The 13,961-nt window shown below is 41.4% G+C and overlaps 1 protein-coding gene across 1 annotated transcript in view; it reads left to right on the top strand.

The window, feature by feature from the left end:
- arhgap42a (Rho GTPase activating protein 42a) overlaps positions 1–13,961 on the top strand; it is a 330,330-nt gene that overhangs the window by 276,489 nt on the left and 39,880 nt on the right. The window contains exons 17-18 of the mRNA XM_078221767.1: positions 9,352–9,457; positions 12,093–12,252. Of these exons, the coding sequence (XP_078077893.1) occupies positions 9,352–9,457; positions 12,093–12,252 (266 nt within the window). The remainder of the gene's footprint in view (positions 1–9,351; positions 9,458–12,092; positions 12,253–13,961) is intronic.

The following is a 13,961-nucleotide window of genomic DNA, read 5'->3' as shown; positions in this document are numbered from 1 at the left end:
GATTAAGAAACACTTCACATCATTTCATGGTGTTGTTTGATTTCAACCTGTAATTTACTTTCACTCTCTCCTTAATTGTAATGTCAGTCTGTAAAAACTGACCAAAACTAACCATATATTGCCACCTTTAGTAACAGACTCTTCAGACCTTTTCATCTGCTTTTTTTTTAACCACCTCATATCTGATGTATCTTGCTCCCAACTTTTTTCCCGTGCAACTAGAGAAAAATGGAGTGAGCAACAGAAAATTGCAGATTGTCTTTTTAACAAGCTTGATAGCTTGTTAGTTGTCTTTTTTCAAAAGGACATGGTTCCAATTTCGACACCCAATTGCCTTCCATATTAACAGGATGATATTGGATTACTGACCATCATGCCATATCTAAGCTTTCTTAGGCAGTTCAGCAGACTGACAGACCAATAGTTGCTGGGGTTACTGGAGACTTTGTTTTATTTCTGGATCATATAAATACTTACAATGACAGCATAGAAATGGACCATTTGACTCGATCAGTGCATGATAATTTCACCCTCCATGGATTGGACTTTTTGGGGCAGCAATGACTAGAAATCCAGAGTAAATTCCACTTCAGTTTAATGGAACCTCATCCGGCCCACATAGCTAATAAACTGCTGTCCAGGTCCCATTCCTTTAAGAGGTAGAGCTGCAAGCCAGTTGGAGGACAGAAAATCTTCAGTCCCAGCCCTGCCACCATTAGGAGCAATGGGCATTGCAGGGACTGTGCCCAACTGAGAGATGCTGCCCTTACAGAAAGGTACGTGAGGTTCAGTGTCGTCCCCACAAATCAGGCAGGCTCCGGCGAGGAGTGTGGAGGGTGGTTGGTGAGAGCAGGTGGGGTATTGGTGTGGGGACCTTTCATTGCTGCCAGGGAGCCCCTCCATTGGCTTCAAAGTGCCATATTCAGAGGAAAGCCCACCCTGAACCCTCAGGGAAAGTGACAGATTTACCAAGTAGTCTCCTCACATGGTAAAGGGCCCACCTTACCAGCAGCAGTGGTAAAAAGACCTTAATTGGCCACGTAAGTGGTGTAACTGACCTCTGGACAGGAGAGCTGCCTTCTAATGTCCCTGGTGGAATACCATGGTGGCATGAAGAAGGAAGCAATGGGCACTCCACTCAGCCTTTGCTGTTAGGAAACAAAGCTGGTTTACGTAACTTACATTTGTGTTGTGGGTATTAGAAATGAAATACAAGTTTCATTTGTTTTTCAGTACTTGTGTTCTAAGAAAGGGTTAAAACTTTAGCTTCATGTTAGACAGAGGTGCCTGTATGTTGATAGGTTTTAGTTTCACTTTAAACTCTGCCTCAATTGCAATAAAAGGTTTATGATGGAAAACCAATTATAGAGGTAAAAGAGATCCGTACTGAAAAGCATAAGCACTTGGTTCAGTTGGAACCAGATGTCTGAGAAGCAAGTGGCTCTCACAGAAACTGCCAGCAGAGAGGCAGAACAATGAGGTCAGGGTAGAAGTCCCAAAAGCTAAATAACAGATAGTTCTAGAAACTAGGGGATGGAAAGAGAAATCCCAGGATGACAGAAGTCAAAGAGACAAAGGACTAGAAATTGAACAAGGTATTTTTCACTGAAGTTAAAGAAAGGAGCAGAGGGAGAAGCTTCCGGTTAAAGATAGAGCTGCAAGGTGCAGACCTCTAGAAGTCTGTCAGCAAGAAGCCGAACATTTGTAGTAATCCTAAGGTTGGTCATATTGTAATACAACCTCTGAAGCAGTGGTGTTTTGTTGGCATGACTGCGTACCTGAGAGATTGTGTGGAAGCATAAGGCAATCCAAGACAGAGAAATACTGAAAAAAGAGGCTGAAATCCTGGATGTGGATCCTTGCTGAAGGCATCTGAGTGTCTTGTATGGGAGAAGATTTCAAAGTGTGTTCTTCAAGAGTGGAGTTTGGAAGCCAGAGTTCCAGTGAGACCAGTTGGCTCACAGTGTGACAAACATCTAGGAGGATTTTTTGAGAAATCCACAGAAGTCGTTTTTGGTGTCATCTGTCGCTTGGTTTCAATGAGTGGTGTCTGACCACATTTCGCCTATTTGTTTACTTAGACTCTGTACTTAGTGAGTATATTACAATATAAAATATCCTTATAAATCTGTATATATCTGTGAAGTCATAGTGGGGTGAAGGAGTAATATAAATCTTTTCATGTTTAATAAATGTTTTACTCTTTTGTTAAAAGTTAATTGGCAGTCTGGTGCTGTTCATCCACATCTTTTAACAAAAAATAAAAGTTACTATCCATCGAGCTGGAGTTCCGCTCCAGGACCTAACCACTCAGTGGTAACGTCAACTGAGAACCCCTCCACAGCCCCATTGAACAAATAACTCTAATCATACTGGCATACCCTTTTCCCCATATCCTTTCATCTCCTTTTCTTTTATCCTTCTGATCAATGTAACCTTGGATGTTGATATAGTTTCTATTTTTTGCCTCAACCATTAACTCTTGACAGCAGATTCTATAGACACACAACCCTCTGTGAAAATCGTTTTCTAATTTTTGGTCCTGGATCTTTTCCATTTAATCTCAAGTTTATGATCCTTTGATCTTTAACCATAGCTGTATCTCAGTAAGTTTAACATTGGTGCTAGGTAGGGTTTTAGAACCAATACTCAAAGGAAAAGCTCAACAGGGACTTGGAAAAAATTGAATTAATTAAGGAGAGCCAGCGAGGATTTCTAAAAGGCAAATCATATTTGACTAATCTAATTGCATTTATTAATGAAGTAGCAAAGAAGGTTGTTGAAAGGAATACAATGGATGTTGTCTCTCTGGATTTAAGAAAGAACTTGACAAAGCACCACACACAAGGCTGGTTAACAAAATTGAGGCTCCTGGTACAGGAGGGTCAGTGTCAACTTGGAAACAAAATTGATGAAAGGACATAAAACAGTGAGATGCAGTAAATGATTATTTTTCAGACTACAGGATGGTAGACAGTGGTATTCCCCAAGGGTCAGTGCAAGAGCCAATGCTTTTAGTAGATAATTGACTCCAATATTAGAATAAAGAGTAAATTGAAATTTGCTGAAGATACCAAACCTTGGACGTGTGGCACACAGTGAGAATGATACCAGTTGGCTGCAGTAGGACATGGATAGGCTAACAGAATGGTCAGACAAATGGCTGATGAAATATAATGCAGAAAAATATGAGGTGATGCATTACGACAAAACAGATAGGTAGAGGTAATATAGATTAATGGCACAGTTCTAAAGGGTGTGCAGGGACAGAGGAGGCTGGGCTTCACGTGCATTGATCTTTGAAGGAGGCAGGACATATTGAGAGAGTAGTTACAAAAGCACATGAGATCTTGAGTTTCATAAATAGAAGCATTGAGTCCAAAAGCAGGGAAGTTATGCTGAACCTTTATAGAACTCTGCATTGGCCACAAGTAGGGTACTGCTCCTAGTTCTGGTCAACAGACTTTAGGAAGGATGTGAATATCCATGAGGATGCAGAGGAGATTTACCAGAAAGATTCAAGGGATTAAGGATTTCAGCTACAAGTTTAGGTTGAAAGGCTGAGGTTGTTCTCTTATGAGTAAAGAGGATTTAGGCGGAGATTGAAGAGGGGTGGGCAAGAATATGACAGATTTAGATATGACCAACAAAGAAATATTATCATTAACTGATGATACAAGGACTGTGATGCACAGATTTAGGGCAATAGGTGCAACAGGAGTGGTGGAAGTGAAGACAATGAGTTCAAAAGGAAATTGGATGGACATTTGAGAGAAATAAAGTTGCAGGCTGCAGGTGTTCGAATAATAGAATGGGACTGATTGGATTTCTCTATCAAGAACTGGCCTTCTGTACCGTAATGACTGTATGAGCACTAACTACTTGTGAAGATCTCAGCACTCACAGCCAATACCCTGCCCAACATCTCATCAAGCATATAGTAAATGATACCATCCTCACCTGAGGATTTCTCTTGTTGACAGTACAACCTCAATCGATGTTCAGAAACTGTGCTTTGCTTGCCCAGTGCAGTTAAAGAAAGAACTCGCATTTATATAGTGTCTTTCTATCCTCAAAACGTTCTAGTTCTTCACAGCGACAGATGATTGGCTCATTGTTCTTAGATATATTGGATCAGATTTTCATTGGCAGATGGAGACAATAACGGGGTTGGAAATGACAAAACATAGAACCTTTTGCTAATTTCAAATTTGCAGTGCCTTTCCGACTGCGTGATCTTTACATGGATCAGGGAGGCCTTGGGTCATGACCTCGCACATAATTCTTCTGAAGCTGGGCTCGCCACTGTGAACCCAATAGGAAATTTGAATTTTCTCCCTCACCAATCTACCCCCTCCCATGCATTTCTTCTACTTGTGTGGGTTTTGGAACTCCTAAAAAATACATCTCGCAGAAGAATTGGTGATTATTGGGAAAAAGCTGCTGTGGCCTCAGGAACATTCTAACAGCTGTGTGTTAACTGTATCGACAACTTTAAAGTCATTATTAGATGCTGTATTGTAATGTAGATGTGTTTTAACTGCTGTGATTCATCATAAGCTCTGTCCTGAAAAGGTAAGTTGATCATTAAATTGACAAGAATTCTTGTTGAGATGCATTAGAGTATTTTTGTTTCCATTGGTAAAAGTGCTCTTATGTATTCAAAACTGAAGAAAGCACTGTTTTAGATTTCTAGTTAAATAATCTGATGTGTAAATGCCCAGAACCCTTCTGAATTGGAAAAAATACATTTTCAACTTCCACTCTGAGAAAAAGAAAAGCTCCTATACAGGTTTGATTAATGGGACATCTGATGATAAAAAAATAGGCGATCACTTTCTTCCAGTTTCTATAGACTCCATCACTGATATTTCCAACAGTTTTATTATTACTCCTGGGCCCATTATAAATCTTTGCTAAGTTTCAAAAGGACTATTTATTTCAAAGGGGGTGGGCATGTATTCACATGTTGATTGACAGCTTTAAGAGCTTATGAAAGGATTATCTGTCTACTATGCCATGCCAGAATGTGGCTCCTGAGCTACACCTGGTGACCACCATCTTACAAGATTGAATTTTTAAACAAATGTATTTTACATGCTAAATGAATAAGTATTTGTTTTTATGTCAAATTCATCACTTGAGGGGATTTGATTTTTGAATGGCTTTTATGAATTCATTTTTTTTCAGTAGGGCATGTGTTTGAATGGCAGCTCAATTAGATTGATAGAAGTTTACTTTTTAATGTCCATTTCAAAGACATTGTGATGCCTGCCTATAATAGAGACTGGGTAATGGCAATGGAGGGTTCACCAGGGTAGTGGAAGGGACATGGCGAGTATGAGTGGATATGGAAAGTACATGGGAAATATGGAAGAGCATGGAGTGGGTATAGGGTGAACAAGGGTATTGGGAGCTTAAATATTCCAGGTTACAAGATCTTGAGAAAGGAGCAGAAAATTGGAAAAGGAATGGGAGTAATGATATTTACAAAAGATGCCAGTGGGAAAGTGCAGATACATTCATCATAATTTTCCAAATCTTTCTAGATTCCAGAATTATGTCTCTGGATTTAATAATTTCAAGTTTCACTGAAGGGAGACAAGAATCAGGTGACTACAGGACCACAGCAGAACCATAGAAAAGTTACAGCACAGAAGGAGACCACTCAGCCCATCCTGTCTGCGCTGGCTAAAACAAAACTAGCCTCCCATTCTAATCCCACCTCCAGCATCTGGTCCATAGCCTTGCAGATTGCAGCACTTCAGATGTAGATCCAGGTATCTTTTAAATGAGTTAAAGGTTTCTGCCTAACCCGCCAATCTGGGCAGTGAATTCCTGACTCTCACCATCATCTGGGTGAAAATGTTCTTCCTAATATCCCCTCTAATCTTTCTACCAACTTAAATCTGTAACTGACCTCTCTGCTACTTTTGTTGAGTATGTTCAAGATTGAGAGAGACAGATTTTTAACTAGGAAGGGAATCAAGGGTTCTGGGGATAAGGCAGCAAGTGGAGTTGAGGATGATCATATCAAATCAGTCATGATTTCGTTGAATAGTGGAGCAGACATGATGGGCTGAATGACTTTACTTCTGCTCCTACATCTTATGGTCTTATAGCTAGAGGAAACAAGTCTTCCTTATCTACTTTATCAAAGACCCTGATAATTTTATACACCTCAATCAAGTCCTCCTTCTGCCTCCTCTTTCCAAGGATAACAAGGCTACATAGGGGACGATTTTCAGCCCATACTCTCTGTCTGTGGGAATGGTGGCACGTGCTCACAATCCGAAGAGCGCGATTCACGCCAGTGAGTTTCAGAGTTCTGATCTTACTGATTCGTTGCTGGTGGAGTGGCGTGAAATGCCGTAGAACCACAGAAAGCTCATTTTAATACATTGACATGTCATTAGTGACATGTGTCACTCTCTCCAGGACTTATCCCCTCACTGGATATTCAGGGAGCGCCAGTGTGACATCATGCCTGTACCATTTGCAAGAGGCCTACCGAAGCATGAATCTGGCACCTTCACTTCCGAAGGGGATTTTGGATGTGAGCGCTCAGGGAGCCAGTACCATCAGTGTTGTGCATTGCTCAGGGGGTACCAGAGAGGACTCAGAGGACACAGATAAGTTCAACTCGGGACTTGGGGTCCCAGAACCGCCATTCATGTCAGGGTGCCCCTTGCTTTAAAAGGGTTGTGAAGGCTCATATATAGGCAGCCCTTCCCATTACCTCTTTCCTGGGTTCCTGTCATATCGCAGCTGAGGCAGTGCCCTTCCTTGGTGGGAGCTGGCAAGAGGGTGGGAGGGATATAGCACTGCCATTCTTACACTCAGCAGGGATGAGGCGCTGGGTGAGTGCGGTGGTTCCCCCAAGCTTGGCGGCATGAACAGACAGGGTGGAGGCTCTGTGGATGAACTAAGTGAAATTTATTGCCAAACATTCAAAATAAAATGGTAACCTAGCAACACTACTGCCTATATTCACCCGTGCCCACTAAGTGCCTGAGGTTTCTTAATCTTCCTGACCCTCCCACTACATCTAGGTGTATCCCCAGGATCCACTGCAGAGGCTGAGATGGCCTGCTGACTTCCACGCCCTATTGCCTGAGAGGTATCCCCTGGAGGGCTGAAACCTGGAGTGTCCAACCTGCTTTCAGGCAGCACGGATGTTTGACTGCTTCCTTCCTCAATAAGAAGTTTAACAACACCAGGTTAAAGTCCAACAGGTTTATTTGATAGCAAAAGTCACACAAGCTTTCGGAGCTCTAAGCCCCTTCTTCAGGTGAGTGGGAATTCTGTTCACAAACAGAGCTTATAAAGACACAGACTCAATTTACATGAATAATGGTTGGAGTGCGAATACTTACAACTAATCAAGTCTTTAAGAAACAAAACAATGTGAGACTTGATTAGTTGTAAGTATTCGCACTCCAACCATTATTCATGTAAATTGAGTCTGTGTCTTTATAAGCTCTGTTTGTGAACAGAATTCCCACTCACCTGAAGAAGGGGCTGAGAGCTCCGAAAGCTTGTGTGGCTTTTGCTACCAAATAAACCTGTTGGACTTTAACCTGGTGTTGTTAAACTTCTTACTGTGTTTACCCCAGTCCAACGCCGGCATCTCCACATCGTCCTTCCTCAATGTCAGGGGCTGGAGGTGTGATGCGGGTGACAACTGCGATGCATCCTCAACAGTGGAGTTGGTGAAGTCCCCCTCTGAACTGCTGGAGTTCAGTGCGTCCAGGGGGCATGAGGATAGTCCGGCCTGTGCCACTGGCTGACCTGCAAGACACGGGACATGGCATCAGTGCGTGACAGCAGATTCGGAGGGAACATTGATTACTTAAGACTTGAGAAATGCCAGCATATGTGTTGAGGGTTCTCACATTTCTTTGCTGCTCCCACTTCACCAGCAGTGCATGCACGGTCTTCCTCCTCCCCGGCCAGCTCGAGGGCTCACTGCTCAAAATATGTGAGGGTTTTCAACTCAGGCATGATTCCAGCTGGCTGCACTTACTACCCTGTTGTAGTTGAGCTTGTTCTGCAATGACACAGAGAGGAAGAGTGTAGGTGGGAGTTTTGACATTTAAGACGGTGATGAAGTGTGGCATACGTGGGCCATGGGTCGGAGCTGGAGTGTGAGGAGCATAGCAGCCACTGGGGGAATATGGTGATTGTGAGGGGGGAACCTGATGCCTGGTATTAGCAAATGCCAAGGGAGAGAGAGTGTTGGGGGTATGAGGAATGTGCAAGGGGATCCAGTGGGAGACTTCACTTACCCTGGCTGAGCGAAAAAAATCATTCATCTTCTTCTGACATTGCTGCCCCATCTTCTTCTGGATTGTGCTTGTGCTGACCAGGGCTGCCACTGCAACTCAGGTGGGAGTGGTAACCCTGCTGGAAGGCCATCTCCTGGAGTGGGGGGGGGGTAGAGTGTGCCCTGCCTGTGCTCCACTCCATCCAACAGCTGAAAGGGAAGGGGATAGTTATTGAAAGGAAATCAATTACGACATCCGCTGATATAAGGATCAGGAAGGAAGTTTAAGGGTCTGCAGTTTAGTGAGAATGGGATCAAGGGTACAGGAGATAATTGTTATAGACAAAGTGAGTTTGGAGAGAATCTGAGGGAAGATGAGCAATAAATTGGGAGAGAGGTGTGGAAGTAAAGGTAGAGCAAGGGGAAACAGATGGCAACTTTAGTTTGGAGAGTAAGGAGAAAATAGAGGGTTAAGTGATTGGATATCCTCAGTTTTATTGACAATAACATTAATGTGCTTTCTGACTTGATGGTGAATGAGAAAAGAAACAAAATGAAATAATTCATGGAAACAGGGAGGAGAAAGAGGTTTTAAGAAGCAATTGGTAGTGGAGAAAAGAAGACAGTGATTTATATATTGTATGTATTAACTTAAATCTGTTTTAGAAATAATTGGTAGTGGAGAAAAGAAGACAGTGATTTATATATTGTATGTATTAACTTAAATCTGTTTTAGAAATAATGACATTTCCAAAATTTTGGGCCAACCACGAGGGAATCAGATATAATGATATATATGATGAGAAAAATTCAGTTAGTAAAGTGGTAGTTCTTCCATTGTGCCAAGCCAGTCAGTTTGCAGATGGCATGTTGAACAGCTTCCATTTTCTGATAAATTGATTAGATTGTTGTACCTGTCAAGGGGAAGCAAGTGGTCTTATTAGGCCATAGATATCCATTATTTTGAACTACATTATTCTTTAAACAAAAGGTAATCATGTCAAACTGAAGTATTAATGTATCTCCTAATATTGCTGGTATTTCAAAAAGTATTAATATATTAAATCTATTATACTTTTCTACAGAATCAGATGACCAGAACTACAGAGTTCGTGCTGTTCATGCACTGGTTTATAAACTACCAGAAAAGAACAGAGAGATGCTCGACCTTTTACTAAAACATTTAGTGAAGTGAGTTGTATATCTTTCTTTAGCTATTACAAGACTTCTGCCAATGACAATGATGTTAATCTAACTTGCGTTACATTTTAGAAATGTAATTTAACAGACTTAGGATGTAATTTGGTGTTCTTTGATACTTCATAATTTTGCTGTCTAGTGCCATTAAAATTCTCTCAAGTAAAATTTAGTAGATGATAATGGATACCTTGGTGTTAACTGATCGGTGTAATCTATTAATTAAACATGCAGGGAATGCCAGTAATGTGAAATATAAGTTTGAGCAATGTAGTAACATCCAATTAAATTAATTTTCAAGTTACCAATTCAATTCTTAATTTTAAAGTTTTTTCAAAATAAAAGCTGCACTATTGATTGTTTCAGCGAGATACTCTGCAAAGCATATATATTAACATGTAAATATCCTGAAAAATAATTTCTTATTGCTATGAGTGATATGAATAGCTCAAAGGTTTGATAAGGTTGCAAAATAATGTTAGCCACTCTATCTTCATTTCCTAATGAATTAGCAGTATTCACTAGATGTCACACATATATTTGTGATAGAGAATAATAGGTGACTGGAAACATATTGCAAAGCTATAACTAAAATAGTATTTTGTTCATTGTAATGCATGTAGTCTTTGCATTTTGAGTTGTTGACCTTTTCCCATTCAAGTTTACCAAGTGAGTTTATGCTTTTACGTTAAATAATTTTTGTCTTAGTTGTTAGTCTTTTCATCGGATTTCTTAGTTTTAAAAGCAGGTCTAAAGAAAGAAAGTACCTTCAAAATGACTTCTGCACTTGCAACTGTAAAGCTTTTAGTCTTCTGCATCAACAGTCAATACAATTGATTACAAACTCACACATCAACTTAATAAACAGTCACCAGTATGGAAATAATTGACACATATTACCCAGTTTTGAACAACATAATCTCATCAGGATAGTCCTAAAACAGAATCCTTGCAAACCATTGGGATGCTTTACGTATGTATGAAGAATCTTGCTGTCTGTTGATATCTTTTCTGAGTTGCGGGTAATCTTGGCAAGACCACATTTATTACCGAAATCTTATTTTCCTTGAGACCAAAGTGAATTTGACGAGAATACGACAGCTTTGGATTCCTCGTGAGGTGGAATCCCTGAGAACACCAATTTTGGCCCCTTTTCATGACTCTCATAACACCATGATCCCACCAAGGTCAAGTGATGCATTTACGTGTGCGCTGATGGACAACTGAGGGACATGATAGAGCTGAATTACTCATGCCAAACAGAGATGACCTGGATGTATTAAAAAATCTAATTGCGCTCATCCCTACAGTGGCATTCGACCCATTGAGTCTGCACCGACTCTCTGGCAGAGTATCTTAACCAGGCCCTTTCCTCCGTCCTATCCCTGTAACCCCACACATTCACCATGCCTAATCTAACCTACACATCTTTGGATACTAAGGGGCAATTTAACATGGCCAATCTCCACCTAACCTGCACATCTTTGGACTGTGGAAGGAAACTGGACACCTGGAGGAAATCCACGCAGACCCGGGGAGAATGTACAAACTCCACACAGACATCACCCAAGGCCGGAATTGAATCTGGGTCCCTGGCTCTGTGAGGCAGCAGTGCTAACCACTGTGCCACCCTGTTGCCCTAAGGGGAGAGATGCCCACAATTTACTTGCCCACATCTATTTTCAATGCACAAATCAGGTGTATGGCTGACATCTGACAGGACCTTGCACTGGCACCGGAGCGGGCAAATGGTTTCAAGAAAGAAGCTGCAATCTCAGGAAGTAGCAAAAATAAACGGTTGGGTTACAATAGGGGATTTATCGGAAATTCATAATTCTTATTCTGGATAAGATAATTATGATAGATTATTCTTAATGCACCAAATATCACATGCAAGTGCACCAAATTCAATATTTAATTAATTCATCGGTTTTTGGTTCTTTGAAGGAATGTATGAGGATTCAGAACAACTCCAGTCTGCTTAATTGTTATGCATCAATTAAACTGTAAAAGTGAAACAGATGAACCAAATATGGAAGGAATTGAATAGATGAGATTGAAAAATAGCAGATAAATATGAAATTGAGACTGGGAAAGGATCTTGGAAGATGAATAAATAATGGAAATACAGCTGATTGGTAATCGTGCACAGGACGTAATATAGGAAGTACTCCTGCATACCTCTGAGACCATCTTTCATTCCAGCATATGGAAGCAGTAGGTAAAAGCAAACAATATCATAGGGGAGTTGAATTGGAGGGATAAATCATAAATCTCAGGAAATGATAATGAACTTGTAGACTCAGTCCAAAAGTGATATGGGAGCAGATGGCTTGATGTAACTTCTTTACACAGATAATGGTAACTATGTGACGCAGACTATTCAGAAAGTCAGTGAAGGTGGATTGTATTCAGGAAGACATAGGGTAGATATTTGGCAGAGAAAGTCATTGAAAGGTACTGGAGATAGATGGTGTGTTGTCAGATGAACTGTAGTGGTCTCTTTCAACCTTACCATTCCGACAGCTCTTACAGATTTAGATTTTCTTTGCGCCTGTTTTTGAGTTAATGTGATTTACTAACACATCTGAATACAATAAGTGAACATTTGCATTTTATGTAATTGCAGAGTATCCACTCACAGTCAAAAAAATCTGATGACTGTTTCCAACCTGGGTGTTATTTTTGGACCAACACTAATGAGATCCCAAGAGGAAACTGTAGCAGCTATGATGAACATTAAATTTCAGAACATTGTGGTTGAGATTCTGATAGAGAATTATGAAAAGGTACTGTTTAAGCTAGCTGTTTCTTTCAGTGATTATATTTTAAGCAGTTCATTGCCATTGGTCATGTATAAAAATAAAACAAAATTATCCTCATTAGTAGCCCCTCTGCTTGTTTCATTTTCTTTCTGCCATCTACCTTTCTACTGATCTAATTTAATAAGAAATAGGGTATAAAGTAGGGCACATAGCCCTTTGAGCCTCCATGGCCATTCAGTAAGATCATGGCTAATCTGATCACTGTCTTAAGTCACTTTTCTGCTTGTCCCCCATTATCCTTAACTGGCTTATAAATCAAACATCTGTCTATGCAAGCCTTCAGTATTGATAATATCCAATGCGATTAATGTAAAAAAGTCTTTGTTCTATCCTGAAATGGAGAGCAACAGCACCAGTAGCGGGGCTTTAAGATTTGTTTTGATTATTGCAAATGCATTTAAATCGCCATTGCACCTGTTTTGGGCGTGAATCGAATCGCCGCCATTCCCGGGTTTCGGTGGCTATCTGCACAGACGAGGGTGCGGATTGCGTTAATGGCCTCACACCCGACTTTACCACATTTTCGCGCCCGAAAATGGACGCGACGCAATGGTAAAATCGGGCCTATAATATCAGGTTCTGATTGAAAACTGGTGTTCTGCCCCGAAAATTAGCCAGGTTCTCTCTCCAGAACTTCTTACACTTCGTCAAAAAAAAACCAGGGGTGCGTGTTTTGCACCGTCATTCTTGTGGGTCGGGGCCAAAAGATACCTCCTCCCCCTCCCCACCTCAACAGACATCTGGACCACCGGCAAACAAGGGGAAAACTCCTCTCCCCTGACCACAGAGGGGCAATCTTCCCCCAACACTTAATGAACAGGTCATCCCCCTTCCCCCCACCTCCTCTCCATACCATACAGGCATCAAGGTGACATGATCACCCCACCCCCCTACATTGCGTGCATTGGGACATCAGAGCACTCACCCCCACTATGCAGGTATACCCCCCTCCCCTCAACTTCCCACATTATGGAAAACCCTCAGTGGGGTTACCCAGAGGCCCTGCCCCTTGCCCCACTCCTGGTCTGGCCACTTGCAGTGCCAACTTGGCATTGCCAGGGCACTGTCCAGCCATTTCTCTCACCAGCCGGAAGGTATATACACCACCCTGGTCATCATAACTGGTGTCCGTTTTTGGAAACCGGTCGTGATTCCCACCGGCATGATGTCATGCTGCTTGGGGGAGGGGAAGGGGGGGGCATATGACCACCCTGGAAGCAATGGCGTAAAGTTTTTAAATTGAAGGGCATGAACCTGATTGTGTCACTGGGGGTGGGATTGCAGGGAAGATCTGAAACTGAGATCTTGTCGCCACAAATCCCATTATAGTCTCACAAGTGTTCGTGGCCATAATGGGATTTGTTCCCGCAGTGAATAGTTATGGAGCATTGGACAATTCTAAATGGCCACTGGGATAATAAGTGGAAAATTTAGGAGAGATTTCTTTTATGAAGATAGTCGTCAACAATAGATTACCTTTCCACTTGTGCAAGGGTGAAATAGTTAAACATTTGAAGCAGAGAAAGGCACATATGAGGCAATGAAATTTGTTTGATTGTTTCAGCTTGGATATGGAAGAGCCATTATCAGTCAAATGATCTCTGTGGGTGTGTCTATGTTTGTGGCTATGGCCGTGGGTGTGTCTGTGTGTAATGCCTAATTGATCTATTTTA

Source organism: Mustelus asterias, chromosome 10, assembly GCF_964213995.1.
Source record: "Mustelus asterias chromosome 10, sMusAst1.hap1.1, whole genome shotgun sequence".
In the NCBI taxonomy this organism is placed as follows: domain Eukaryota; kingdom Metazoa; phylum Chordata; class Chondrichthyes; order Carcharhiniformes; family Triakidae; genus Mustelus; species Mustelus asterias.
Note: the sequence above shows the minus strand (reverse complement) of the source record. Positions and strands in the feature narration are given on the sequence as shown.